General features: G+C 66.2%; 1 protein-coding gene across 2 annotated transcripts; it reads left to right on the forward strand.

Moving 5' to 3' along the window:
• Positions 1-115: 115 nt before the first annotated feature.
• Positions 116-23,068, forward strand: SLC12A5 (solute carrier family 12 member 5). Of its 2 annotated transcripts, none has more exons than XM_065754109.1 (26): positions 116-224; positions 11,296-11,390; positions 11,638-11,769; positions 12,052-12,198; positions 12,730-12,784; positions 13,632-13,762; positions 13,902-14,143; positions 14,219-14,430; positions 15,750-15,917; positions 16,696-16,794; positions 16,957-17,014; positions 17,554-17,728; positions 18,293-18,411; positions 18,659-18,757; positions 18,827-18,946; positions 19,090-19,194; positions 19,266-19,434; positions 20,099-20,294; positions 20,375-20,544; positions 20,624-20,755; positions 20,894-21,001; positions 21,084-21,206; positions 21,302-21,489; positions 21,729-21,743; positions 21,950-22,083; positions 22,417-23,068. In XM_065754109.1, exons 1-26 carry the CDS (start codon positions 116-118, stop codon positions 22,506-22,508), a joined length of 3,393 nt encoding a protein of 1,130 aa, XP_065610181.1. In that variant the 3' UTR covers positions 22,509-23,068. The 2 variants fall into 2 exon arrangements, with proteins under 2 accessions (XP_065610181.1, XP_065610182.1); XM_065754110.1 differs by lacking the exon at positions 116-224 and adding an exon at positions 5,162-5,292.
• The last annotated feature ends 1,693 nt before the right edge of the window (positions 23,069-24,761 follow it).

Here is a 24,761-nt window from a genome sequence, read left to right on the forward strand (position 1 = left end):
CCGGGCGGGGCGGCGCGGCGGGCGGTGCCGCGGGCACTAGGACCCCGGTCAGCGCCCGGCGGCGGCCGCGCACCCGCGGCAGCCGGAGCCCGGAGCCACTTGTGGCGGCGGGGCCATGAGCCGGCGCTTCACCGTCACCGCGCTGCCCCGCGAGGGCCCGGCGGGGGCTCGGGGCGCGTCCCGCGGGGAGGGGGAGAGCCGCCCGCATGGCCGCGATGGCAGAGGTGAGCGCGGCGGAGGCGGCCGGGCACGGCCGGTGGGGAGGGTCGGCGGGGAGGGGTCGCGGGGCACGGCCGGCACAAAGGGGGGCGCGGGGGCGGGGCCGTCGGGGCGCCCCGAGGCAGCGGCTCTGGGCCGGGGGTCCCCGGGGGCTCAGAGTGGGGCTGAGGGGTGGGGGAGAGGGGGTGAGGAGCGCAGAGCTCAGAACGTGGGCAGGGCCTCCCCCAGGGGTGCGCTCCGTGCCCATCTCCGTCTGGGGGACTTTGGGACCACTGGGGGTGATGCAGTGGGCAGCACCGGGGCTGCAGGTTGGAACAGGGGTGCGCGGCGCGGGGACATATGGGTGGGGGATGTGAGCTGCCTGTCCCTCACCCAAGGGTGGCTCATGGGGATGGGGTGGGGGGCCTGGAGCGTTGTGAGTCCCCCAGTGCTGGGCTGTGGGGTGGGCAGTGGTGCTGCGGCCAACTGTCGCCTCACAGTGCCCAGGGGACACCGCTCAGACTGCGCCGTCACCGCAGCCGTCACCGGAGCCGTATCGATCCCAGAAACCCAACCGGGGGCAACGCGGGGCTGTGACCTTGCGGCCTTGGCAAAGGGCGAAGGTGGGTGGGGGTGTGTGGGGCAGTGGGATGCCCGGGCCGGGCTGTACCCCACGCTGCACTCCAGCCCCATCCCATGGCTGAGAGCTAGGGCCCACCATCTATCCCGCACCTCCCGGGCGGACAGGCCCTGAACGGGAACGGAGCAGCGGGTGCTGAACCAAGAGCTGATGGGTGGGAGGGTGAACGCCGGGCACAGGGCAAGAAGAAGGCAGTGTGTGCAGGGATGTGGGGGAACCGTGGGGCTGGAGACCCCCAGGGGCCTCCGCTGGGTCCCAGCAGGGCCGTGACCTTGTGCCCTCGCAGAGGACAGCGCAGCCCAGCACCGCCAGCAGCCGCCTGGGACCGGCCCCGCAGCCCCCTCCGCACACAGGGCCAGGAGTGCTGGGAGCTGCGGGGGCTGCACCCGGCCGTGCTGCTGTCCCACAGCAGGTTGGGGGGTCTGAGCATCCCCCCCTGCACCGCTGGCTCTCCTGGCAACCCGGAGCGTGGTGGCGGGGCCTGGGAACATCAGTGTGGGTCTCACGTGGGGTCACAGCCGACTGTGGGAACTGCTGCACGGGGGTACGGGAGCCCACGGGCTGGGGGCCGTTTGGAGGAACCCCCTCTGCCCCCCAACCCTCCCTGCTTTTGCCAGGGAGCCCCGACGGGAGGCAGGGTGGTGTGCTGCTCCCCGTGGCGGTGTCGGCAGAGTGCGTGAGGCTGCGGGGCGTCAGCGGGGCCCTGCGTTGTCAGTGGGGCTGCGTGCGGCCGTGGGGCCTCGGGGGGACGTGGGGGGCGGGAGGGGTCGCCCAGAGCAGCGCTCGTTCGCCGCCAGAGGCCGCTGCTGGCTCCGGAGCGGAGGGGGCGGGGAGGGGCCGCGAGGGGCGGGGTTTGATCGACGTGACCACGCCCCTCCCGGCCCCGCCCCGCCCCTCCCGGCCCCGCCCTGCAGCCATTCCCGAAATAGCCCCGAGCGCGGTCGGGGGCCGGCTCCATCCCCGGGCCCGGTTGCCGTGGCAACCCCGGGATGCGGAGGGCCGGGGGCGCTCCCGGGGTCCTGGAGCGGCTGCAGCCCACGGCGAGCCGCCCTCCGCAGTGCGGTGCGGTGCGGGGTCCCGCAGCCCAGACCCCCCGCAGCCGGGGCCGTGGTGTTGAGCCCTGGTTGCCATGGGGTCGGCCTCCCCAGGAAGCTGCTGTCCTGGGGGGCGGCTAGGGTCTCCCTCCCCGTTGTGCTGGCTCTGCGATCGACCCCTGCTCTGCAGGCTGTGGGGTGCCAGCACGGGGCCAAGTGGGGGTGGGTGGAGGTGTGGGGGTATCTGACTTGGGGGGCAGAGGGGCATCCCTGGAGTGAGCCCCCCCCGTGTCCTCAGGCAAGCCGGGCTCCGTGGCAGTCGCTATGGCAACCAACTGGTTAAGGAGCCTCTCTCGTTGCCATGGAAACTGGACCCGATGTCATCTCTTTTCACTGTTCCATGATGCTTTGGGGATGGTTGTAACCGTTCTCCCAGCCCCGCTGTGGGCAGGGGTTGTGGGGTGGCTGTGCTGTGCTGGGGCACCCACAGCCCTCATGGCATCCCAGTCATGAAAACACCCAGCCACGGACCCAGCTGCAGACCTGGGGGTGCTTGGGCGCAGAAAGGCAATTTCCCATTTTCCCCCTTCTTGAAGCACTGAGTGTGGGGCAAACATGGCTGTGTGCAATGAGCAGTTCTGTGCAGAACCCCTTCTCACTGCCCCAGCATGAAGCCATGGGGAAAGCAAAGCCACGGGGCCCGGGGCCTGGGGGAGGTGTTATTAAAACAGCCCAGGGGCTGTGCTGTGCAGGGGCTTGCACTGTGTTGGGCTGCTCGCCGTGCCTGGCCCAGGTGATGACAGGGTTTGCCGTGGCTCCTGGCTCCCCAGCACGCCTTGGGGTTGTGGGGCCAGGCTGTTCCGGTGGGTGGGTGTCCCCCATGGGGCTCCTGGCCATCTTCTGCCACTCCTACCCAGTAACAGAGCAGGGCTAGTCTGGGGCTGTCATTGGTGTGGGGCTGTGCTGTCGGTCCTGTCTGTGGCTGCTGTTTGATGCTGGCACCGGGATCTCACACGGCTCCATCTCAGCGTGGGGTGGCTGAGGTGACACGGAAGGGTTGCGAGGTGGCCACGCCATGCCAGCTTCATCCTGCCCGCGGGGCCGTGCGGCCGTGTCACAGCAGATTCTTCCCCCCTTGTCTCTCCCCGGCAGCTTGCTGTAAGTGGGGCACTGATGCCATGCCTGGCCCAGTGCCAGGCTCCTGCGTGCACACGGGCGCGGGGGCCACTTGCAGCTGATGGAAGGCCCTGTGCCTGCGGACAGCCACCTGCTGCCCCCTGTCCCCTGTTCCCTCTGCCCCGTGCTTTGTGCTGCCGCAGCTCCGCTGCTGCCCCCGCTTCTGGGTGCTGCCAGCTGCACCGAGGCCATGGCTCAGTGGAATACAGTGTGCAAGGGGGGCACGTGTCCCAGCCCCACACCCTGCCCACGTCAGACCCCTCTGCTGCAGCCCCTTGGGAGTGGGTCAGCGCCATGCCGGGCTCCCGGCATGCTCCGTGTGCCCTGTGCCCTGCCCCATGCCGGAGGGACCCCGTGCACGGGTGAAGTGATGTCTCAACCCCCGCACTGCTGGCAAATCCCAGCCCCTGAAATGGAGCCATAATCCAGGGATTAGGAGATTAGTGGTCTTTCACGTGCTCGCCCCCCCCTCTCTCCCCCCCATCTGCTTTAGCAGGAAAATCCCTCTTGCGTCGAGCCCACGTTCTGCGGCCTCCTGTGCAAAGCTGCCACCTCAGTGCTTGGCATTTGCTGTGGTGGGCTGGCCCTGCACCCCCCCCCCTCCCCCTTCCCCCGACCCTGTGAACATGCAGGGGCTCTGCCCGCTCCATCCCACTTTGCCCTGGGCTCAGGGCAGCCCTGCTCAGCTCCTGCTTGGTGAATGAAGCACCGCTGCTGTGGGTGCTGAGGCTGCCCCTGTCTGTGCTCTCTGGGCGTGCCCCCATGCTGTGGGGCTCCCTGGGGCTGCGCAGTGCTGTGCTGTGCCCCACTGTGATGGACACTGAGGGCCATGGCTGTGCTGAGCCCCGGCTCCCCAGGGTCCTGACCCCGCAGCGTGGCAGGGCTGGGGAAGGGCGGCGGAGCCAAGCCCTGCAAGGTGAGGGCTGGGAGCATCCGCGCTGCAGAGCAGCTGGCCCCGTACCAGGAGAAAGTAAACAATTAATTACAGCCGTCAAGAAGTAACTAACGCCAGCGGGCTGTCATGATCTCAACCCGCTCCTGAGGAGATGCCGGGAGCTGCAGCCAGCTCCGGCTCTGGGATCCTCCTGAACTGAGCAAATGAGAGGAGAAGGCGCTGCGGGATGACCTCTGGGGTCAGAGCAGTGTCCCTGTCACAGCCCTGCCCCAAACTGTGCCGAGAACCGTCGCCCCACCCGGACCCCGTGCTGGCCCTGGGTCAGCGCAGCCACAGCCCTTCAGGGCAGCCCCAGGCTCCGTGTCTGCATTGCTGCGTGCCCGAGGGAGGGGGCTCTGTGTGGGGACGTTCCTGCAGGAGGGGGGACCCCTGGGGCCCTTGCAGTCTCCTCAGGCGTGCTCATTCCCAGCCTGTGCCCCTCGGGGACAGCTTTCCCCACCCTGCATTGCCTGCTGCAGCCTTGGCCAGTGCCTGCCCTGCTCCTGCTGGCCCTGGCTGTGCCCGTCTTGCCGGGGCTCACCCAGATGGCGGCACCGCTGCAGGCTGCTGCTGGTGCTGGGCTGGAAGGCTCAGCCCTGGGTTAGCGTCCCGGCTTTGGCGGCGGGCTGCCTGGGCTGAGTCCTTGCCGAGCTCCCCGCTGCCCACTGGGGCTGGGGGCTGCCGAGATTGGGGCTGCCCTGACCCCTCTCAGTGTCCCCTGGGCCGGTGTTGGTGCAGGGCTCCATCTCACACCCTGACGTGTGTGAGTGCCGGGTCCCCGGGCAGCGCCCAGGCTGCGGAAGGGACGCGGTGCTGCGCCAGCTTAAGGGGGGGGGGGGAGGGGGAGGGGGGCACCTGCAGGCACTCGAGTGCCCTAATTCCTCCCCCAGCCCTGGCTGAGCCCGGGGAGGCGGCGGGCGGCTCTGCTACAGCTCCTTCCCCCTCCCTCGCCTCTGCCTGCCACCGCTCCCCTCCCCAAAAACCCGACAGGGGATAATGCCTCCTGAATACATGATGAAGTGAGTAGTCAGGCTGGGCTCCGCCGCTGCTGCTGGGAGTGAGTGAGCGTGTGAGTCTGTGCATTGAGGCATCTCTGCACTGCAGCCTCCTCCTACATCCAGCCAGAGAGGCAGAGAAAGGCGCGGAGGGAAGGCGGCTTGTTGCGGTGCGAGGCACCGGCCCCTGGGAAGAAGCAAATCCCTGGCAGCCGCCCGAGGCGCGACCGGAGCAGCCCCGAGCGAGGCGGCGGGCAGCGGCCATGCTGAATAACCTGACGGACTGCGAGGACGGCGACGGGGGGGCGAGCCAAGGTAAGGGGCAGCCCGAGGGCGTCGGGGAGCGGGGGAGCGGGGACTGCGGGGCCGCAGCCGCGGGGGCGCGGGCAGAACCGGGAGCAGCGCGGGACCGCAGAGCTCGGGGAGGGGGCTCCGGCCGCTCGGCGGCCCCGCGACGCCGCGGTGCGGGTCCAGGCGCTGCCCGCTCCGGGCCCCGCGGGGCTGCGGCGGTGCGGGCGGTGCGGGCGGTCCCGCTCCCGCTCCCGGTGGCGGTTGCGGTTTTCCCGCGGCGTCGCCCCCGCTCGGAGCCGCCCCCGCCGCCCGCCCGGCCCCGCTCCCGCAGCTGCCGCAGTCCCGGGGAGCGGCCGGGCCGGACCGGGGCTCGCCGCGGAGCCTGCCCCCGGGGCCGGGGCTGCTCTCCGGCCTCCGTCCCTTCCCGGCGGCGCTGCCCCAGCCCTCCCGGGCCGTATCGCTGCAGAGATCTCTGCGACGGTCCCATCCCGGCTGCCGCCCCCGGCGCATCCCACCCGCTGCCGCCCCGCACCCCCACCCGCCTCTCCCCGGCCGCCCCCAGCCCTCCTCGCTTCTCCCACCCCCGGCTGCCGCTCTCGGTCCCGCTCCCCCGTCGCACCCCCCACCCCCCTCCAGAGCTCTCCCCTCCGCCCGGGCCCGGCGCTGCCGCTGTCCGCGGTGCTGAAGCCGTGCGCGGTGCCGCCGCCAGGGCCGCCGCGGAGAGGGGTCGGGGCTGCACCCCCCCGGGGCCCTGGCCCCCGAGCCCCATGGCACCGTGCAAAGCCGAGCTGCACCGGTGCAGTCCCCGGTTTCCCGGCGGCAGGGACGAATGCAGCATCCTCCTTCACGGGTGTTGCTGGCAGGCACGGGATCGGGCCAGGAGAATGCATCCGCGTACACGGGGGGGCCCTGCGGTGCCTCTCTGACCGCCCCCATTCCCTCCGGGTCCCCTCACGGGGTCTGTCGGGAGCCCCGGCCAGGAGGGCCTCGAGGGGGCAGCTGGGCTGACAGTTGCAGTGTGAGTTCCCGGCCGCCTGCAGCGGGGCTCCGGGCATTGCCACACACAACGCTTTCAGTGTGTGCTCCACGGCTTGTTTATCTGCTTGTTTATTCAAGGTCAGGGCTGGCAGGAGTTTTTGGGGTCACCTTGCCTGGCCAGGTGTAGCTGCCCCACCGGCCAAACGCTTCCCTGGCTCTGACCCTTTGCCCTATGCAGCAGCAGGGGCCGTGTTGTTCATTGCGTCTCCGTTGTGGCAATGCTGGGCTGCATGGAGGCAGGTGTGTCTGCCCTGCTGCTCGCAGGCTGCGTTTCTGGGGTCTGGCGTTGAGGTTGGATGCGGTGCTGCTACAGATGGGCCACGCAAACTGTCCCTGGAGCAGAGCCGAGCTGAGCTAGGTGGTGCTTGTGGGGCTGCGGATGCGGGGCTGTAGGAAGCGCGTGGCTCCGTGGGGATGTAAAGCAGAGGAGGGTGCAGGGGAGAGGCACTGCAGGGCCCTTCCCCCCGCACCTCTACCGAGCGTGGTGGGGGTGGAGGACTCTGGCGGATGCTGTGGGGGCTGCTGCTTCTCCTGCACCCTGCCCAGCTCTGTCTGGGGATGGTGATGTCCCAGCCCAGGGTGGCAGAGCCGATGCCTGCCAGCAGGGACACCGCTGGCTCTTTCAGGCCCCGTGGTCACTGCTGAGACCAGCAGAGGAGCTGCTGGAGAATCCCTGGTCCCCCCCTTGTGCCGTTTGGGTCCCAAAGGCCAGGCAGCAGCCCCTCTGCAGACCCCTGTTCCGGGCAGCCTGAGGGAGTGCTTGATGACAAGGGCTGGATGGGATCCAGCGCTGACAGCCCAGCGAGAGCGGGGCCAGGAGCAGCCCTGGGGAGGGGACAGGAGCAGGGCAGCAGGCAGGGCTGCAGTGTGACATAGGGCTGGCTGTGTGCACCGCTCTGCTCCGGGCATGGGGATGTCAGATGCAGCCCTGCCGCAGGTGCCTGTGCTCTGGGCTGGAGGCACCTGGCTGTCCGAGGAGAGGAGAGTCGGGGCGGGGAGCTTGGCTGTAGCATCGTTCTGCGGCCATTCCCGTAGCAGGGCTCAGGCCATGGGAGAATCTGGGAAGCTGTTTAAATGCAGCCAGCCAAAGCGCCTGTGCTGGAAATCCTGAGCCTGCAGGGCCGGCTGATCAAAGAGAGGATAATCCTGGGTTTAGGAAGGAAGAGGATAGGTCTGAAGTAGCAGTTGGTCTAATTTGGGTCAGGCAGTGAAAGAATCCACCCCAAGCGGCCGCTCGGTGTGCTGGCCGGCTGCAGGGGCAGTGTCTCTGAGGTGGGGGGGTGGGGTGGGCACTGCACCCCTCCAGTGCTGCAGCGATGCCAGCACTGCAGGGCCTGACAGCACCCCAGGGCTGCGGGTCAGTGCCAGGACCAGTGCACACACAGCCGAGTGCCCTGGATGTCCGGAGGGGGACAGAACAGCGCTGTGGCCGCCCTCGGGCAGGAGCTCCTGCGACATGGCAGCAGCTGGGGCCATCAGCTGGGGGACACGTGCTTGCCCATGTGCTTGCCGGCCCACAGGGATGCACAGAAGTGCTGGCGTGACCTGGGGGCTGCTCCTTGCAGACAGCCCTGGGCAGAGTCCCAGAGAGCTGGAGCAGGCTGCTGCCAGCCAGTGCCAGCGAACTCTCTGGCAAAAGTCAAGGTGCCCTGTGATCCTGGGGAGGAGCTCCAGCACAGCCCCACGGCCCGGGCAGCTTGTGCAAAGCAGGCAGGCATCGCCCTGCTCCTGCCCTGCTCCTGGGGCTGGGGGATGTGACTTGGCCGGCACCATGCCGAGGCAGGGCTGGAAGTGCCTCCTGCAGGCATAGGTCCCAGTGGCACTGCCCAGTGCCAAAGCAGGGCTAGGGGACGTGCAGTGCCAGCCCTGCAGAGGGGCAGTGCAGGAGGAGATGCCAGCTGCAGCTGGGCTGGGGTGGGGGCAGCATCCAGCTGGGCCCTGTGGTGCCATGTACCGCAGTAGCACGGACCCAGGTGCAGGTGGTGGCAGGGGGCTGGGGCTGCCCCTTCAGCATCCTCCTCTTGCCTGCTGCTCCCACCCATCTGGGGGGCTGCAGCCCCCAGTCCCAGGGCTGGCTGTGCTGGCAGCATGCCACAGGGGGACAGCCTGGCAGCAGCTCTGCAAAATTAGCCCTCAGGGTTTGGCTCCGTGCCCCCCTCCCCCCCCCACTCCCACCCCTCAGTGGTGCTCAGTCCCTGTGCTGTGTAAAACGATTAAGGAGGATTTGGGATAAGGGACATGATGCTTCCCAATGCAACTGAGGGCTGAATAAAAAGCCAAGAGGAGATCACATCGTGATGGGTGCTGCAGCCCTGCCTGGTGCTGCTCTGTGAGATGTCCATGGCTGTGCACGGACGGTCCCACAGCTCTGGATCCCCAGCAGGGAGTGGGCCGGGCACTGGGGTGTCCCCAGCACGCAGGGCTGGTGATAAGCTCTGCCGTGAGCAGCATTACGTGGTCTCCACGCCGGGGCTGTGGTTCCCTGCCAGCAACCCAGCCGCGAGCCCTTCCAGCCGCCGCAGCAAATTAAAAGGCCGATTCATGTTGAGTGATCCCTGGGGAGGGGGGCAGCTCGGCGCCGGGATCGAAGCCTGGCACGGCTCGGCTCTGCTGTTGCGTGGCCCTGGGCAGGGCTGGGGTGATGGGGCCGTGTCGGGCCCGTGGGCATCAGGGTCACATGGCAGCCTGCGGTGTCCACGCTCGGTGCCTCGGACAGGGTCTGGCTGTGGTGGTGGTGATGGGGTATGGGGTGACCCTGCCCAGGGTGGGCTGCTGTGCCCCTGCCCGGCTCTGCACAGACCACAAATCCTCTGACAGCTGCTGGGGAGAGGCTGCACCAGCCCCTCTGCGGCAAAATGGTCTCCAGCAGGAGCGGGGAGCACAGCCATCACCTGGGACCCCGCAGCTGTGGCACTTAACTCCTTCCAGCCTGCAGAGACAGGGAGGGGGCCTGGGCTTTGCCCTGGGGACGGCAAAGCTGAGCATCCATGTGACCCCACCTCCCTCCATCCTGGGGCCTCTCCCGGTGTTGGTCCCTCTGTTTGGCACCACCAGGTGGAGGACTCCTGGTGCCCAGGCTGGAGCCAGCACGGGTCGCCTGTGCTGCTGCAGGGGACAGCTCCAGACTGTGAGGCCGTGGGGCATTGCCCACCATGGGGGCACTGTGTGTGGCAGCAGGAGCCTAAACCCCAGAGCCTGGGCCCAGGGCCCTGCCCAGATGCTGCCAGTGTTCTGGGAGGGGGCAGCATGGTAGGGGGGGGGAATCAGCGAGGTTTTGGGGTGCAGTGATGGTGCTGGCAGGTCAGGGCTGCTGTGCAGTGCAGATGCCCCGTGGTGTGGCTGTGCTCCATCACTGGGAGCCGGGCAGTGTTGGTCCCATGGGGACATGGCGATGTGGGGTCACAGGGGCTGGGTGCCCGCAGGATGCTGTCGGGCCGGGGTGCTGTGCGGTGCCGTGGGGTCCGGCGTCTGTCCGGCTGTGCTGTTACATAAGAGCAGGAGCAGAGGCAGCCGGCTCGCTGTTACCATGGAAACCAGCGTGGTGATGTCGTCGACCGGGTACCAAGCGGTGAGGCGAGGCCCCGTGGCTCTGCTCACACTGTGGGGGTCCCGAGGCCCCTCTGGGCTGCCCACCCCCACCCCAGTGCCTCCGTGTGTCCCCTCGTGTCCCTCTGCACATCTCCCACATGTCCCCTTGCAGTGGGGCTGTGTGCACCCTGGAGAGGAGGGTTTGGACATCCCCCAGCCCCTTTACAACCTTTACAACCATTCTGGGGTCGGGGTCCCAGGGCTGGCGAAGGTGTCCCTATTTGCATTATGTTTATAGCATTTCCATGCTCCCCGGGGCCTGGGCTGTGGGTTGAGGTGGTGGGAGCCTGGCGGGTGTCCGCCTGTGCACGCGGCTCTTATGTAACGTGCACTTTACACGATGCTTTTGGCAGAACCGTCCGGGCAGGAGCACTGCCCCTCACTGATGGCCCCGTGAGCAGTGCTGGGCAGTGGGTGGGGGCTGTGCTCTGTGCTGTGGCACCATGGGGACCGCAGCTCTGGCCCCGCTGTGGGCTGTGTGCGGGCGAGTGGTGGGAGCATGTGGGTCAGCATCACCCACAGCGTCGGGGGTTTTGCCCCCCAGCCGGCCAACAGCGGCTGCAGGTGGTGAATCATGGCCACACACAGGAGAACTTGCTCCACCGAACCCAAAAATGAGTCAACTGTTGGGAGGCAGACAGCCTTCAAAGCAGCACTCTGCTCCCGGCACGCCGGGTCTGTCCCGGGTTGCTGCGTTGCCCCGGCTCATGGCAGCCCATGCATCACCCCACAGCTCCAGGCTCTCTGAGCTCTGCTTCCAGTGCCTGCAGAGCTCCTGTGGGCACAGAGCAGCTCTGGGGTGCTCCATGCACAGAGCTTGCCCAGCCCTGCTGCTGTCCTGCCCTGCTCCCTGTGCTGCATGGGTGCACTCACACTGCGTGCTGCTCCGTTTGGTTCGTGGGCATTTCCCAGCCCCACACGCTGCCCACCCGGCCCGGCCTCTCCCTTCACTGTTCGGTGGCTCTGCCTCGGTGCTGAGAAATGCAGCTCTCAAATGGCATCCATGCTAGCTGCCGCTTTATTTCCAGCCTGATTTATTTCTGCTGCTCTGCAGCTCTCTGCTGCTTTCTTTGCTATTAAGCCCGACTCGTCTTCTGCGCGAGGTCATTATGCAGCGCAGCAGCATCTGCAGGCTCGGGGCAGTGCTGCGGGACAGCCCTCGGTGCTGGGTGTGTCCTCACCCCGCGGGAGTGTATGGAGGATCAGTGAGCTGCTGTGGGATGCTGGGTGGCCCGGTTCCCTCTGGATCCACACCATGCTCTCTGCCTGGTGCTGGCACTGCGGATGCACTCCGGTGAGCCCGGTCAGTGCTGTACGGCTCTGTGGGAGCAGCTCCTGTGGGGACCGTGCAGGACTGGGTGCTTCCAGCTCACCCCTCTCCTCCTCTGTCCTATCCTGCAGGCGATGGCAATCCCAAGGAGAGCAGTCCTTTCATCAACAGCACGGACCTGGAGAAAGGGAAAGAGTACGATGGCAAGAACATGGCCCTCTTCGAGGTAGGGCATGCAGGTGGCTGGGGTGGGGCCGAATGGGACCTGGGGAGGGGGCCATGGGCACAGGGACCCTGAGAAGCCCATGCTGGATCTCCTGCTGTAGGGCCAGCAGCAGCCACGGGCAAGGGGCATGCAGCCCATGGGACGCACCACGCTGTGGCTTGTCCTGGTGTGAGCAGTGCTGTGCTGTGGTCTGGGTGCTGGGCAGGGGTGGTGTGGGACCTCATCTCTCGGGTGCTGCTCTCTGCAGGAGGAGATGGACACCAGCCCGATGGTCTCATCCCTGCTGAGCGGGCTGGCCAACTACACCAACCTGCCACAGGGCAGCCGGGAGCACGAGGAGGCTGAGAACAATGACGGGGGCAAGAAGAAGCCAGTGCAGGTGAGGGGTGCAGGGCAGCCTCTGCTCCTTTCTCCCATCCCCTTCAGGCTGTGGCCTGTCTCAGGGCTCCAGGTCCCTCCCATGCAGGCACTGCCTCCCTGACATCCCTCTCTGCTCCAGACCCCGTGAGGGGCTGTGGGACAGTGGGACCACCAGTTCCCTGCCTGCTGTCACCTGGCTGCACAGTTTGCAGGGTGCTCGTGGCCAAGCTGCCCCCTGTCCCTCTGGCCGGCCGCAGTGAGATGCACGCTGAGCTCTGACTGTTCCCCTCTTCCTCCGTAGGCTCCACGGATGGGCACCTTCATGGGCGTCTACCTGCCCTGCCTGCAGAACATCTTTGGGGTCATCCTGTTCCTGCGCCTCACCTGGGTGGTGGGGATCGCTGGCATCATGGAATCTTTCTGCATGGTCTTCCTTTGCTGCTCCTGTGTGAGTCCCCCCACCCCCCACCCCTCAGCCTCATCCTGGGGGATCCCACTGAGCCAGGAGTGTCTGCCTCCCCCCCTGAGCTGGGCTCTGTGCCCCGTGCCAGCGCTCGCTGCTGTTCAGCAAGCTCAGGTGCTCCTGCTCCACTTAGCAAGGAGAAACCACCCAGCTTCCCAGAGGAACTGGGAGTGGAACAGTGTTCAAACCGTGACCCAGATTACACCTGGGTGTGGGTGGGATGTGGTGGTGGTGCCCACTGCCTGAGACCGCTGTGCCTGGGAGCCAGACGCCCTGCCTGGACAGTGCAGGGTGGGGGGGGAGTGGGTGGGCAGAGACCCCACAGCCCATGTCCTCTCTGAACTGCTCAACCTTCCAGGCAGCATCACAGCATTCCACCGCAGTGCAACGTCCCAGCCTGCCTGTCCCGACCCTGCAGCCAGTCCCAGTGCTGCCCCATGGCCTCTGCTCTCTCGTCCCTCTCCTGTCCCCTACCTGAGCTGGGAGTGGGCTCTGACACTGTTTTTCCTCCTGCAGACGATGCTCACAGCTATTTCCATGAGTGCAATTGCCACCAATGGAGTGGTGCCAGGTAGGGCTGAGGCTGTGCCTGTGTGTACTCAGGGTGAGGAGTGATGGCTCCCTCTGGGGTGGGCTCCTGCCAGCTTCTATGCCCCAGAAGTGCTGTGCCAGGCTCTGGGGCTGCCCCACGCCGTGCATGGGATGGCAGCTGTCACTGCCAGCCGCATCCCGGCCCTCTGCCACCAGCCCCGAGCGGGGTTCCCCGGGGGTGAGCACGGAGCTGGAGCCTCCACCCCATCCCCAGAGCTGTGAGGTGCAGATGGCAGCGGGAGCCGTCAGACACAGCTCCTCCTGCCAGACTGGGGCGGCCGCGGGGGAGCTGCTTCCCCGGGCGGAGCCGGGTGAGGAGCAGGGGGAGGATGGGTGCCGGGGTGCAGGATCCTGATGCTGGGGGCTGAGCACTGCTGTGGCCGGGGCTGCCCCCTGAGCATCTGTTCAGCCCCACGGAGCTGTGAACGTTGCCTTCCCCGCTGCTCCCGGGGCTCAGCACAATGCTGGCTGCCCAGCGCAGGGTGTAATTAACGCTATTTATCATCCTGCCGCCGGCCGCAGGGCCATCGATCGCTGCCGCCTGGCTCTAAGGGCTCCTCTGGGAGGAAGGAGCAGGGCACGGCCCGTGTCCCTGGGGCTGCAGTGCCTGTGTGGCTTCGCAGGGGACAGGTGTCCCTGCAGCCATCATGCCCAGCTGCCCGGCTCCTGGGAACAGCTCTGCCAGCTCAGCTGTGCAACTCTTGGGATGGCTGAGCTGCTGCGGGCTGGAGCAGGGTGCTGGGGGTCCTGGCCCCAGCTGGGGCACTGGGAGGAGCAGGGGTGCCTGCTGGGGGCTGCGTGGGACCAACCTTTGCTCTCTCCAACAGCGGGTGGCTCCTACTACATGATCTCACGCTCCCTGGGCCCCGAGTTCGGTGGGGCTGTGGGACTCTGCTTCTACCTGGGCACCACCTTTGCTGGTGCCATGTACATCCTGGGCACCATCGAGATCCTGCTGGTGAGTGCTGTTGCCCTGCCCGTGTGGAGCTTATGTCCTTGCCTGGCAGCTCCTCCCTCACCTGCCGGTGCTGCTGGGGGGGCACAGCTCTGCTGCCGTGCTGCCTTTTCCAGGCAGTGATTGCACATCTCTCCTCCAGGCCTACATCTTCCCTGCCATGGCCATCTTCAAGGCAGAGGATGCCAGCGGGGAGGCGGCCGCGATGCTCAACAACATGCGCGTCTACGGCACCTGCGTCCTGACCTGCATGGCTACTGTGGTGTTCGTGGGGGTCAAGTACGTCAATAAATTTGCCCTGGTCTTCCTGGGCTGCGTCATCCTCTCCATCCTCGCCATCTACGCCGGTGTCATCAAGTCGGCCTTCGACCCTCCGAGCTTCCCGTGAGTACGACGTGCCCTGGGCTGGGGGCTGGGGGCTGGGGATGTGTTGCTGAGTGCCTGTCCCCCCCCTGCCAGGATCTGCCTGCTGGGTAACAGGACCCTCTCGCGGCATGGCTTTGACCTCTGCACCAAGGTGGTGCTGGAGGGCAATGAAACAGTGGGCTCCAAGCTCTGGGAGCTCTTCTGCACCTCCCGCTTCCTCAATGCCACCTGTGATGAGTATTTCACCATGAACAATGTGACTGAGATTGAGGGCATCCCCGGTGCTGCCAGCGGCCTCATCCAAGGTGGGTGCACAGTGGGGGTGGAGGCGTGAGCAGGGCCGTGGCAGCTCCACTTGGGGTTGGCAGAGGGTGTCCGTGGAGCAGAAAGCCAGTCCTGGTCTAGTGATGGGGAGCATGGTGAGCCCTGCCTGGGGCTGCTCTGCCCTCGGGTGCACTGGGCAGCAGGAATGGCTGCACTGCGGGACTCGGCTGGTGCTGTGGCCACCTGAGCATGGCTAGTGTGAGCCCGACAGCTCTGAGTGATGCTCAAAGGCTGGGGGGGGGGAAATGAATCCTCCCTTTGTTTCCTTTCGGCCTTTGGAAGGCTGGATATTGATCTGAGGTTTAGCAACGAGTCCTCAACCCTCAGGGGTACTGTGCTGCTGCTGCTGGAGCGCAGGCACTGGAGCAGGAGCTGCTCTGCAGCCGGGCCTGGAGGGCAGCCAGGGCACAGAGCACCTTGGCAGCGCGGGGAGATGCCGCTGCTGACCTCCTTTCTGGAGCTGCTGGTGCGTTTCCCAGGTGCTCACGCTCCTCAGCTGGGCACTGGAGGATGATACTCCGTGCCACACTCGGGGTTACTTGGGTGCTCAGGGGCTGCTGGGGGCTTTCTGTGCCAGAGGGGCAGGGCAGGCTCTACCCTGGGCTCTGGCTCTGTCTGTGCACAATGTGCCTTTCCCAGTAGGGTGGGCTGCAGGAGGGGCTGTCTGTGGGATGCAGGGAAGGAGCGCAGCAGCGGGTGGCAGCCCCAGTGCGATGCTGTGGTGATGCTGCCTGCCCCTGGCCAGCAGTGCTGGCTGCTTTGTGCTGCTCCAGTTTCTCGCTGCAATCTGTGACCAAGGCAGCACGCGCAGGGACATTAAGCCTGTTACATCAGCCCCACGCTTATAATCCCATCAAAAACATTATCAAGTTACTTTGACACGATCCACTTTCCTTAAACCTGTGTTGATCAGTATTAATTATATTACCCTCTTAATTATTTGCTCCGGGAATCCCACGTCAGCTGCTCCAGTATCTTACAGGGACAGCAGCAGGACACACTTGCTCTGCTCACCCACCCACCCTTGGGGCCCATGTGTTTCTGAAGTCCTCCAGGGGCAGGGGGTGCCCACCACCCTCCAGACACATGGCCCTGTGGCTGTGTGACACGGCTGGGATGGGATGGGGTGGGATGGGATGGGATGGGATGGGATGGGATGGGATGGGATGGGATGGGATGGGATGGGATGGTGCCCAGCACCTCCGTGCTCTGTCCCCTCTGGGTGCAGGGCTCCAGGAGGTGGCTGTGGGTGCAGGCAGCACTCCGCACGTGTCCTCACAGTGTCTGTGTCTCCTCGCAGAGAACCTCTGGAGCTCCTACCTGACCAAGGGCGTGATCGTGGAGAAGCGGGGGCTGCCCTCTGTCAGCCCCCCGGACACCCCGGTGGACATGGACCAGCCCTACGTCTTCAGTGACATGACCTCCTACTTCACGCTGCTCGTGGGCATCTACTTCCCCTCGGTCACAGGTGGGTGCTGCCTCTCCCCACTCACACGTGCTGCTGTGCCTCTCCCACAGAGCCCACGTGCGCTGCCGCCGGGCCCAGTGCTGCCACGGGGGTGGATCACAGCCCGTCCTCCCACGCAGCTCCGGTGCATCGCTGTGTGCTGACAGTGCCCGCGACGCCGGTATTTATAGCTCCCGGGGGAGGAGGAGCCCTCCCCTGCCCCAGTCCCACTGCAGAGCCTGTTGGGACCCCTGTGGGATGCGGGAGCCCAGTAGGACCCCTGTGGGCTGTCCCAGCTCAGCACTCACTGCCAGGTCCTGGGGGTGATGGCCCCTGGGTGGGCTCCGGTACCCTTCTGCCCGGTGCTTGCTTCTGGCACGATGTGACTGTGTGTGGATTTGTGTCACATCAATAATGTAGGCTGAGCCACAGGTAGATGTGTCCCTGCTGTGCACACGGCAGCCTGGCTCATGGGGACACATGCCAGGGCTGCTCTGGATCCATGATGCTGTAGGATCAGGGTCATTAAAGTCAGAAAGGACCGTGTCTTGTCCCAGCCACAACCAGCCCCTGCAGCCACTGCCATTCACTCCCCTGCTAGAGATAATTAAGGGCTAACGAAACAAGTCACAGTGGGTTTTGTACCTAATCCCTCGGTGGCCTCAGCCTGCGGGTCAGGAAGGAAAGTGCTGGTGGGACGTGAGGTGGGTGGCTGTCCCTGTCCCGGCACCGCAGAGCCAGAGCTGTCCTGCCAGCGGGGACACGGCCCTGCCACCACAGCATGGCTCTCTGTCCCCAGGCATCATGGCTGGCTCCAACCGCTCTGGGGACCTGCGGGATGCGCAGAAGTCCATCCCCACGGGCACCATCCTGGCCATCGCCACCACCTCTGCAGTCTGTATCCTCCAGGGCTCGGTTGGGTGATGGGGAGAGGACTGGTGGTGGGAGCAGCAGGGCGGGGGGAGATCTGCTTGGGGTGTGGTGGGACAGACGGGTTCCAGCTCCGGGCAGGGTGCTGCGTGGCTCTGCACCTTGCAGGCTGTCCTTGACCGCCCCACAGACATCAGCTCCGTCGTGCTCTTCGGGGCATGCATCGAGGGCGTTGTTCTGCGTGACAAGTGAGTGCCACTGGGCTGCGTGGGGCAGGCGTGGGGCAAGCTAGGCTGTGGGAAGGGCTGGGGGGCAGGGACAGCTGTAGGGAACGCAGCAGGATGCTGCAGCTGGAACCGTTGGGGTGACACAGTGGCATTCTGGGTCTGGTGGGGACAGCGTGCCTGTGGGCAGGATGCCCGGCTGTGCACCAGGGCAGATGCAGAGCTCACAGCGGGCTCTGGGGACTCGTGGGTGCCCCTTCCCCCCATGCTGTGCTGCTCCCCCACTGCTGGTCCCTGCAGCTCGGGCTGTGCGCAGCGCTTGTTTGTCAACAGGCAGCACCGTGTATGTAGGGCAGCCCAGCTCGCTGCGCAGCAGTGACACTTCTGGGTCGCCAGCACCAACACAAACTGGATCCGAGCCACACGCAGCCTTCATCGGCCCAGTCCTGTCAGAGGGGGTGGGAAGCCCCCATCCCACGTCCCCCTGCTCCCTGCACCATTCAGGCAAGGGCCGGGCTGGGTGCGTGCTGCCCGTGGCTGGGGGTGACACCGGTGCCCCGCAGGTTTGGTGAAGCTGTCAATGGGAACCTGGTGGTGGGCACCCTGGCGTGGCCGTCCCCGTGGGTCATCGTGATCGGCTCCTTCTTCTCCACGTGCGGGGCCGGGCTGCAGAGCCTCACTGGAGCTCCACGCCTCCTGCAAGCCATCTCCAGGGATGGGATCGTGCCCTTCCTCAGGGTGAGCAGCCCCCAGTCCCCGCAGTGCCCCCCACAGCTGTGGGGCAGGCTGGCTACCCCCCACCTTGTGGGCACCGGGGCTGCAGTGGGTTCGACCTCGACCTGTCAATGGGAAGAGAGTGTCGGGAAAGGTCAGGATCCCCCTCCCCCCCTCTGCTGCTGCTGCTGCTGCTTAATGTTTTATCTGCTCTCCGAAGACGCGTTCTCACAACTGCGTCTCTCCAAATCCGAACCGACAGCTTCCCCCGGGGAAGAGCAGGCTAATTTTAACCACGCGCCTCCGCCCTGCCAGCCACATTCGGAGCGCTCGCACGAGGACCGCAGCCTGTGCCCTGCCGTGCTCCCACCCCACACCCAGCCCCTGCCCCTGAGTACACCGTGGGGGTCTGTGTGCCAATGTGGCCAGGACAAGGGGCTCAGCTGGCTGCTCTCCCGCACCGCGGCTGTGGTGGCTGTGATGGCAGCAGCTGTGTGCCCCCACCTCCAGGCTCGGGGCCAGGCTGGCAGCGTGGAGCATGTGGAGCTGCTGCTGGGCCCCTAATGCCCCTTTCCTCTCCCATCCCAGGTCTTCGGCCACGGCAAAGCCAACGGGGAGCCCACCTGGGCTCTGCTGCTCACCGCCTGCATCTGTGAGATTGGGATCCTCATCGCATCCCTGGACGAGGTGGCTCCCATCCTCTCCATGTAGGCAGCACCTTCGGTGTGGTGGTGGCTGGGCGGGTGCCCCTTGGGCGGGGGGTCTCAGGGCCTCCCACAGCCCCCATGCCCCTCATCGCTCCCCACGGGGTCTGGGCCGTGCCGTGTCACACATGGCGCTGATCGCTCTCAGATCCTGGGGGAGGTGGAGGTGGGGGGGGGAGGTGAAGCAGCGGGGTTGGCTGCAGCCCACTGACCGCCCCGTGCTCAGCTGCTCCCCCCCCAACCCCCACAGGTTCTTCCTCATGTGCTACATGTTCGTCAACCTGGCCTGCGCCGTGCAGACGCTGCTGCGGACGCCCAACTGGCGGCCCCGCTTCCGCTACTACCACTGGTGAGCGGCGGGGACGCGCGGAGCCGGGGGCTGCGGGGCTGCGCGGTGCTCACACAGTGCCCTGTGCAGGACCCTCTCCTTCCTGGGCATGAGCCTGTGCCTGGCGCTGATGTTCATCTGCTCCTGGTACTACGCGCTGGTCGCCATGCTGATCGCCGGCCTCATCTACAAGTACATCGAGTACCGCGGGTAAGGGCCGGGTAGCGGCTGCGGGGATGGAGGTCCCCACGTCCCCGTGGTGCTGGGGGGGGGGGGGGGTTGGGGGCTCATGGCTGTGCTCCAACACCGGGGCTCCCAACGGCCGTGCCCTGAGCTGCTGCCGTGTGCTGCAGGGCGGAGAAGGAGTGGGGTGATGGGATCCGGGGGCTGTCGCTGAGCGCTGCCCGCTACGCACTGCTGCGGTTGGAGGAGGGGCCCCCCCACACCAAGAACTGGAGGTGAGGCCGCGGGCGGGGGGGAGCGGGCACCATCCAGGCGGCGGGCGCTGACTGCAGGACCTTCCTTCCAGGCCCCAGCTGCTGGTTCTGGTCCGTGTGGATCAGGAGCAGAACGTGGTGCACCCACAGCTCCTGTCCTTCACTTCACAGCTCAAAGCAGGCAAGGGCCTCACCATTGTGGCCTCTGTGCTGGAAGGGACCTTCCTGGACAACCACCCGCAGGCGCAGAGAGCCGAGGAGGTGAGAGCTTCCCAGGCCCTCCCCGCACCGCCGCCCGCGCTGTGCCCCACGGTGCCCGGCTGTGCTGCTGGGGGGCACTGCACAGTGCGGGCAGCGGGACCTGCGGGACCCCCTGGAGCACCAGGGATGCCGGGTACCTGCAGGGCGTGGGCCTGGCTCCTGGCTGGAGCTGCACGGCACAGCACGGTGCCGGGCTGTGCAGCCCCTCGGCTGAGCCCCCCACAGCCCCCAGAGCGCGGGCGGGGGGAGGAGGAGCGGGAGCTTTCCCAGGCAGAGCGAGATTCCCCTCGCACCTCGCGCCAGCCAGGCGGCACGTTAATGAGATTAAGCCCTCAGAAGCAAACAGTTTCTCTCCCATGCAGACATGTTATAATTTCTCTGAGTAAATAACTCTAATTGCTGCTCCGCCGCCCGTCAGAGCCCTGGCACGGGGACTCCCTCCGCTCGGCACGGCGCAGAGCCACGCGCCGATGCTGCTCACAGCCGGGCCTCCCCCGACCTCATCTCACACTGCCGTCCTTCCTCACCCCACAGCCCACACGCCCCATAGGCTCTGCTCCCCGCACCCCTCCCACCCGCTGGCTGCCCCGGGCTGGTGGGCACCGTCTGCTGTGCGGGGCCGCATCCTGTCCACGGTCCCTCACACCCTCTCTCCCGCCGCCAGTCCATCCGCCGCCTGATGGATGCGGAGAAGGTGAAGGGCTTCTGCCAGGTGGTGATCTCCTCCAACCTGCGGGACGGCATGTCGCACCTCATCCAGTCCAGCGGGCTGGGCGGGCTGCAGCACAACACGGTGCTGGTGGGGTGGCCCCGCAGCTGGCGCCAGAAGGAGGACCACCAGACCTGGAGGAACTTCATCGGTAGGGCTGCCTGAGCCGGCCGGGCGCTGCCGGGTGCTGCCGTGAGCGGTGTCGGCTGACACGGCCCTTCCCCCCCCCAGAGCTGGTGCGGGAGACCACGGCAGGGCACCTGGCCTTGCTGGTGGCCAAGAACGTGGCCATGTTCCCGGGCAACCAGGAGCGCTTCTCAGAGGGCCACATCGATGTCTGGTGGATCGTGCACGATGGAGGGATGCTGATGCTGCTGCCCTTCCTCCTGCGGCACCACAAGGTACTGTGCCGGTGTGGGCAGGGGACGGGGCTGCCCCCACCGTGCGGTGCCCACACCTCCCTCCCTTCCCCCCTCACAGGTCTGGCGCAAGTGCAAGATGCGTATCTTCACGGTGGCTCAGATGGATGACAACAGCATCCAGATGAAGAAGGACCTGACGACATTCCTGTACCACCTGCGCATCACGGCGGAGGTGGAGGTGGTGGAGATGGTGAGCAGTGGGCTGGGGCCGTCCGCCGGGGTCCTGTGTGCAGGGGATCCAGACATGGAGATACAGCACTGCGGGGATTGCAGGGCTGGGATGGGGCGTGCTGAGCACCGCAGCTTATCCTGCTCCTCCATCCCACAGCACGGGAGCGATATCTCTGCCTACACCTATGAGAAGACACTGGTGATGGAGCAGCGCTCCCAGATCCTCAAACAAATGCACCTCACCAAGAACGAGCGGGAGCGGGAGGTGAGGGAGCGTGATGCTCCACACCCGGCCCCGCTGTGTGCCCCCATCCTGCCCCGCTGTGCGCTGACCCCATCCCGCACAGATCCAGAGCATCACGGATGAGTCCCGCGGGTCCATCCGGCGCAAGAACCCAACCAACACGCGCCTGCGCCTGAACGTCCCCGAGGAGCAGGTGGGCGACGGCGAGGAGAAGCCCGAGGAGGAGGTGAGGCACTGCGTGTCATGTCCTGCCTGCGGGGGCAGGGATGGGGTCACCGACTGCTGCCAGCCGCTGCTCACCGCCCCTCTGCTCTGCTGCAGGTCCAGCTCATCCACGACAAAAACGCCACCACCTTCTCCAGCAGCTCGCAGTCTCCAGCTGAAGAGGCGGAGTCGGCCCCTGAGAAGGTGCATCTCACCTGGACCAAGGAGAAATCCGTGGCCGAGAAGAACAAGAGCAAGAGCCTCGTCAGCCCCGAGGGCATCAAGGACTTCTTCGACATGAAGCCGTACGGCCCCACGTGCTGCTGCCATGTCACCGTGCATGGGCTCATGTGTCCCTCCTTGCCTTGAGCAGAGGCCTGCAGCCGGGTCCCTGCACACCCACCTGTGCAGTGGGGGAGGGTGGGAGGTGGAGGAGGGGGCCCTGCACAGAGCGGGGAATGGGGGCTGGGGGACACCAGGTGAACTCCTGGCACTCACCTCTTCTTTCTCTCTTTTTTCCCCGACTCCGTTGTGATCCTGGCAGGGAGTGGGAGAACCTGTAAGTATGGCTCAGGTCGGGGGGGGTGAGCACTCGTGGGCCCCACACACAAGGGCAGCTCCATGCACCCGTTGGTGGTCACTGGTGGCATGGTGCCAGCGAGCTTTGCTGTGCTGCAGCCCCAGCCCCGCCCCTGCCCCGTGCCCCCCCGGGGTCCCCCGTGTGCCCCTGTGCCCAGCCCCAACCCACGTGTGCTGTCTCCCCAGGAATCAGTCCAACGTGCGGAGGATGCACACGGCTGTGAAGCTCAATGAGGTGATTGTGAAGAAGTCCCAGAACGCCAAGCTGGTCCTGCTCAACATGCCAGGGCCGCCCCGCAACCGGAAAGGGGATGAAAACTGTATCCTTCCTGCTGCTCTGGGGGTGGGCTGAGCGACCCTCCACAGCGGCTGTGGGGCTGGGGCTTCTTGCAGCCATCGCTGGGCACTGCCCGGTGCTGGACCTGCTTGGCTGAGACTGATGGGGTTATGGTTGGGGTTAGGGTTAGGTGGGCAGGAACGCCCCCTGTGGGGATGGACTCAGTCACAGCCCCCATTGCACAGAGCTGTGCAGGTGCACGTCCCTCCAGCTGTGCTGTGGGTGCTGTGGGTGCTGTGGGTGCTGTGGGTGCTGTGGGTGCTGTGGGCTGGGCTCCCTGCTTCCCCCCCCGTGTTCCTCCTTGACGGCCACGCAGACATGGAGTTCCTGGAGGTGCTGACGGAGCGCCTGGACCGAGTGCTGCTGGTGCGTGGCGGGGGCCGGGAGGTCATCACCATCTACTCCTGAAACACGGCGAGAGAGGTTTGTCTGCACCCCGAGAGCCCCACCACCCCGCACCGCGCTCCTGGAGGGAGGAGAGAAGCCCGATGGCAGCCGGTGCTCAGACCTTCACCTGCCTTCAGCCGTGCCCCTGACCTCTCCATTCGAACTGCAGCACCAGATCTTCCGGGAGCATCCAGCACCTGAGCAGCTGTTCCTCATTGCAACGTCACAGCACTGCTGTCTTTGTTTATATATAAATATATACAGTGTTCTGCGGACTGAGCACCAGAGCCCAGCGCTGCCCCCGCAGCTCCCGGCCGGGCAGGAGCCCGCTGCGTCCCGATGGACCCCAGGCCCCACTGCTGCCCCACGGAGCTTGGCTGGGCACCGCTGCCCGATGCTCACACCCCGCAGAGGTGCTGGGAGAAGAGAGAGCCCACCAGCATGCTTTCCTCGCCAGATGCTCCTCTCCCCACCTCCAGCAGCACCCGATGGCCCCGGGAAGGACCGTGCTGGGCCTGGACAGACCCAACCGCCCATCTGGAGGCCGTGGGCCACGCTCACCGAGAGGCAGTTGTGATGGTTTGGAGGGGGTGAGGGTGGGGGGCAGCTGAGCGGGTCGGGATGCTGGAGAGCAGCGGTGCCACCCCGGCACGAGCCCCGGTCGGGTTGGGTGGGGCTGAGCATCCCGTTCCCACTGCCCCCAGCCCCCTCTGCCCAGGTGTTGCTCTGTGCTCGTGCTGCGGCTGCTGCCCGAAGCTGCGATGCCCAGAGCAGAGCAGAGGTCCCACCAATGTGCAGTGTCAGCACGAGCCGCCCCAGGGCTGTGGGAGCGTGGATGCTGCTAACCCCAGGCACCGCCGGCTCTGGGCCTGGCACAGAAGCTCCACGGCCATGCTGGGGGCACAGGGGGCCGCGTGGCCCCCACCTCAGCCAAGCGCCGGTCCCAGCAGCCCCGTACCCCACTGTGCACTGGGGCTTTGTCCCTGTGCTGAGGCACAGGGTCCGGAATGCTCAGCCCTGTGGGTGGTTCTCAGCATATGCAATGTGTCCGACTGCCCCCAGCCCCACTGCAGCAGCTGTGCCGGGCTCTGCGGTGCGGGGTGGTGGCGGGGACCCCTCTGCCCTAGTGCTGGGCAGCACCCGGCCCAGCTCGGTCCCCCTGTCCCACCGTGGCCCCAGAGCCACCCCCTGAACAGCTCTGATCCCGGCAGCAGCCGCAGGGCCGCCCCCCTCTCCCCCACAGCAACTCTCATCCAGAGAAACTGAGGAGCTCTCAACAAATGTGAACGGTTCCAGGAACCGCGCAGGAAGCGGTGCCGAGGGCAGCCCGGCCCCGGCCCCATGTACATAGTGTACATAATACAGTACGTGTATTTTTAAAGTGATCATATTTATGTTAATAGAACCAGATGAAGTCTATATATAGAGATCTATATCTATACTGAGAGATGCAGGGCTCTGCTAGCACCGGGCTGTGGGGACAGAGGTGTGACGGCCGCAGGGCCCGGGGAAGGGCCAGGTCAGGGGCTCGTGCTCTCCTCAATTCAGCTTCTTAAAAGTTTTCAGGGAAAAGAAATTACAGACTTTTTCTGAACTCGTTTCACAGCAGATTTGAGCTTCCACTCCAAGTGCAGCCTGCTGAGAGCTGCCCTCTCCCGGCAGCGCTGTGTCTGCTCTGTGCCCCTCTGTGCCCCCGCACGGAACAGCTCCGTCCCCTCTTCCTCTGCAGAGCTCCTCTACTCCTCCAGTTCCAGGCCAAAGCTATATGGGGCTGCTTAGATAGCAAAGAAGTGGTTTGTGGGCTTTATTTGGCTTTTCTTGGCTTGCTTTTTTTTTTCCTTTTTTTTTTTTTTTTTTCCTTTTGGCTTTAAGACTCCTTGGACACACTCCCGGACCAAACCAAACCCCAGCTGCACATCTGTGCCTGCCTGTACCCTGCTCCTACATCTACACCACTCCCGAAGTGCCTCCGTGTCTCCAGCAGCAGCCCCCTCCGCAGGCAGCTCTGCCGTGTGCGCAGCTTGAGGCAGGAGAGCAGCCCCGTGCCCCCAGCGATAGGGGATGGGGAGGCCGGGTTTAGCCGAGGGCTCGGCTCTGCCCCTGCGCGGCTGTACGGCTTAAGTGCTGCTTGCAGCCTCCCGAAATGGTACCGAGCACTTGGGCGGCAAGGAGGCGCGCACACCCGCCTGCTCGCTGCACTAGCAGCGTGCTCGCCCGGCCTGCAATGCTTCCAGCTGCTCCCCACCTCTGCACGAGGTGCTTCGCTCCCCGCAC

The sequence above is a fragment of the Cyrtonyx montezumae genome, unplaced genomic scaffold, assembly GCF_038088225.1.
Source record: "Cyrtonyx montezumae isolate F1298 unplaced genomic scaffold, pur_monq_1.0 scaffold_9, whole genome shotgun sequence".
In the NCBI taxonomy this organism is placed as follows: Eukaryota; Metazoa; Chordata; class Aves; order Galliformes; family Odontophoridae; genus Cyrtonyx; species Cyrtonyx montezumae.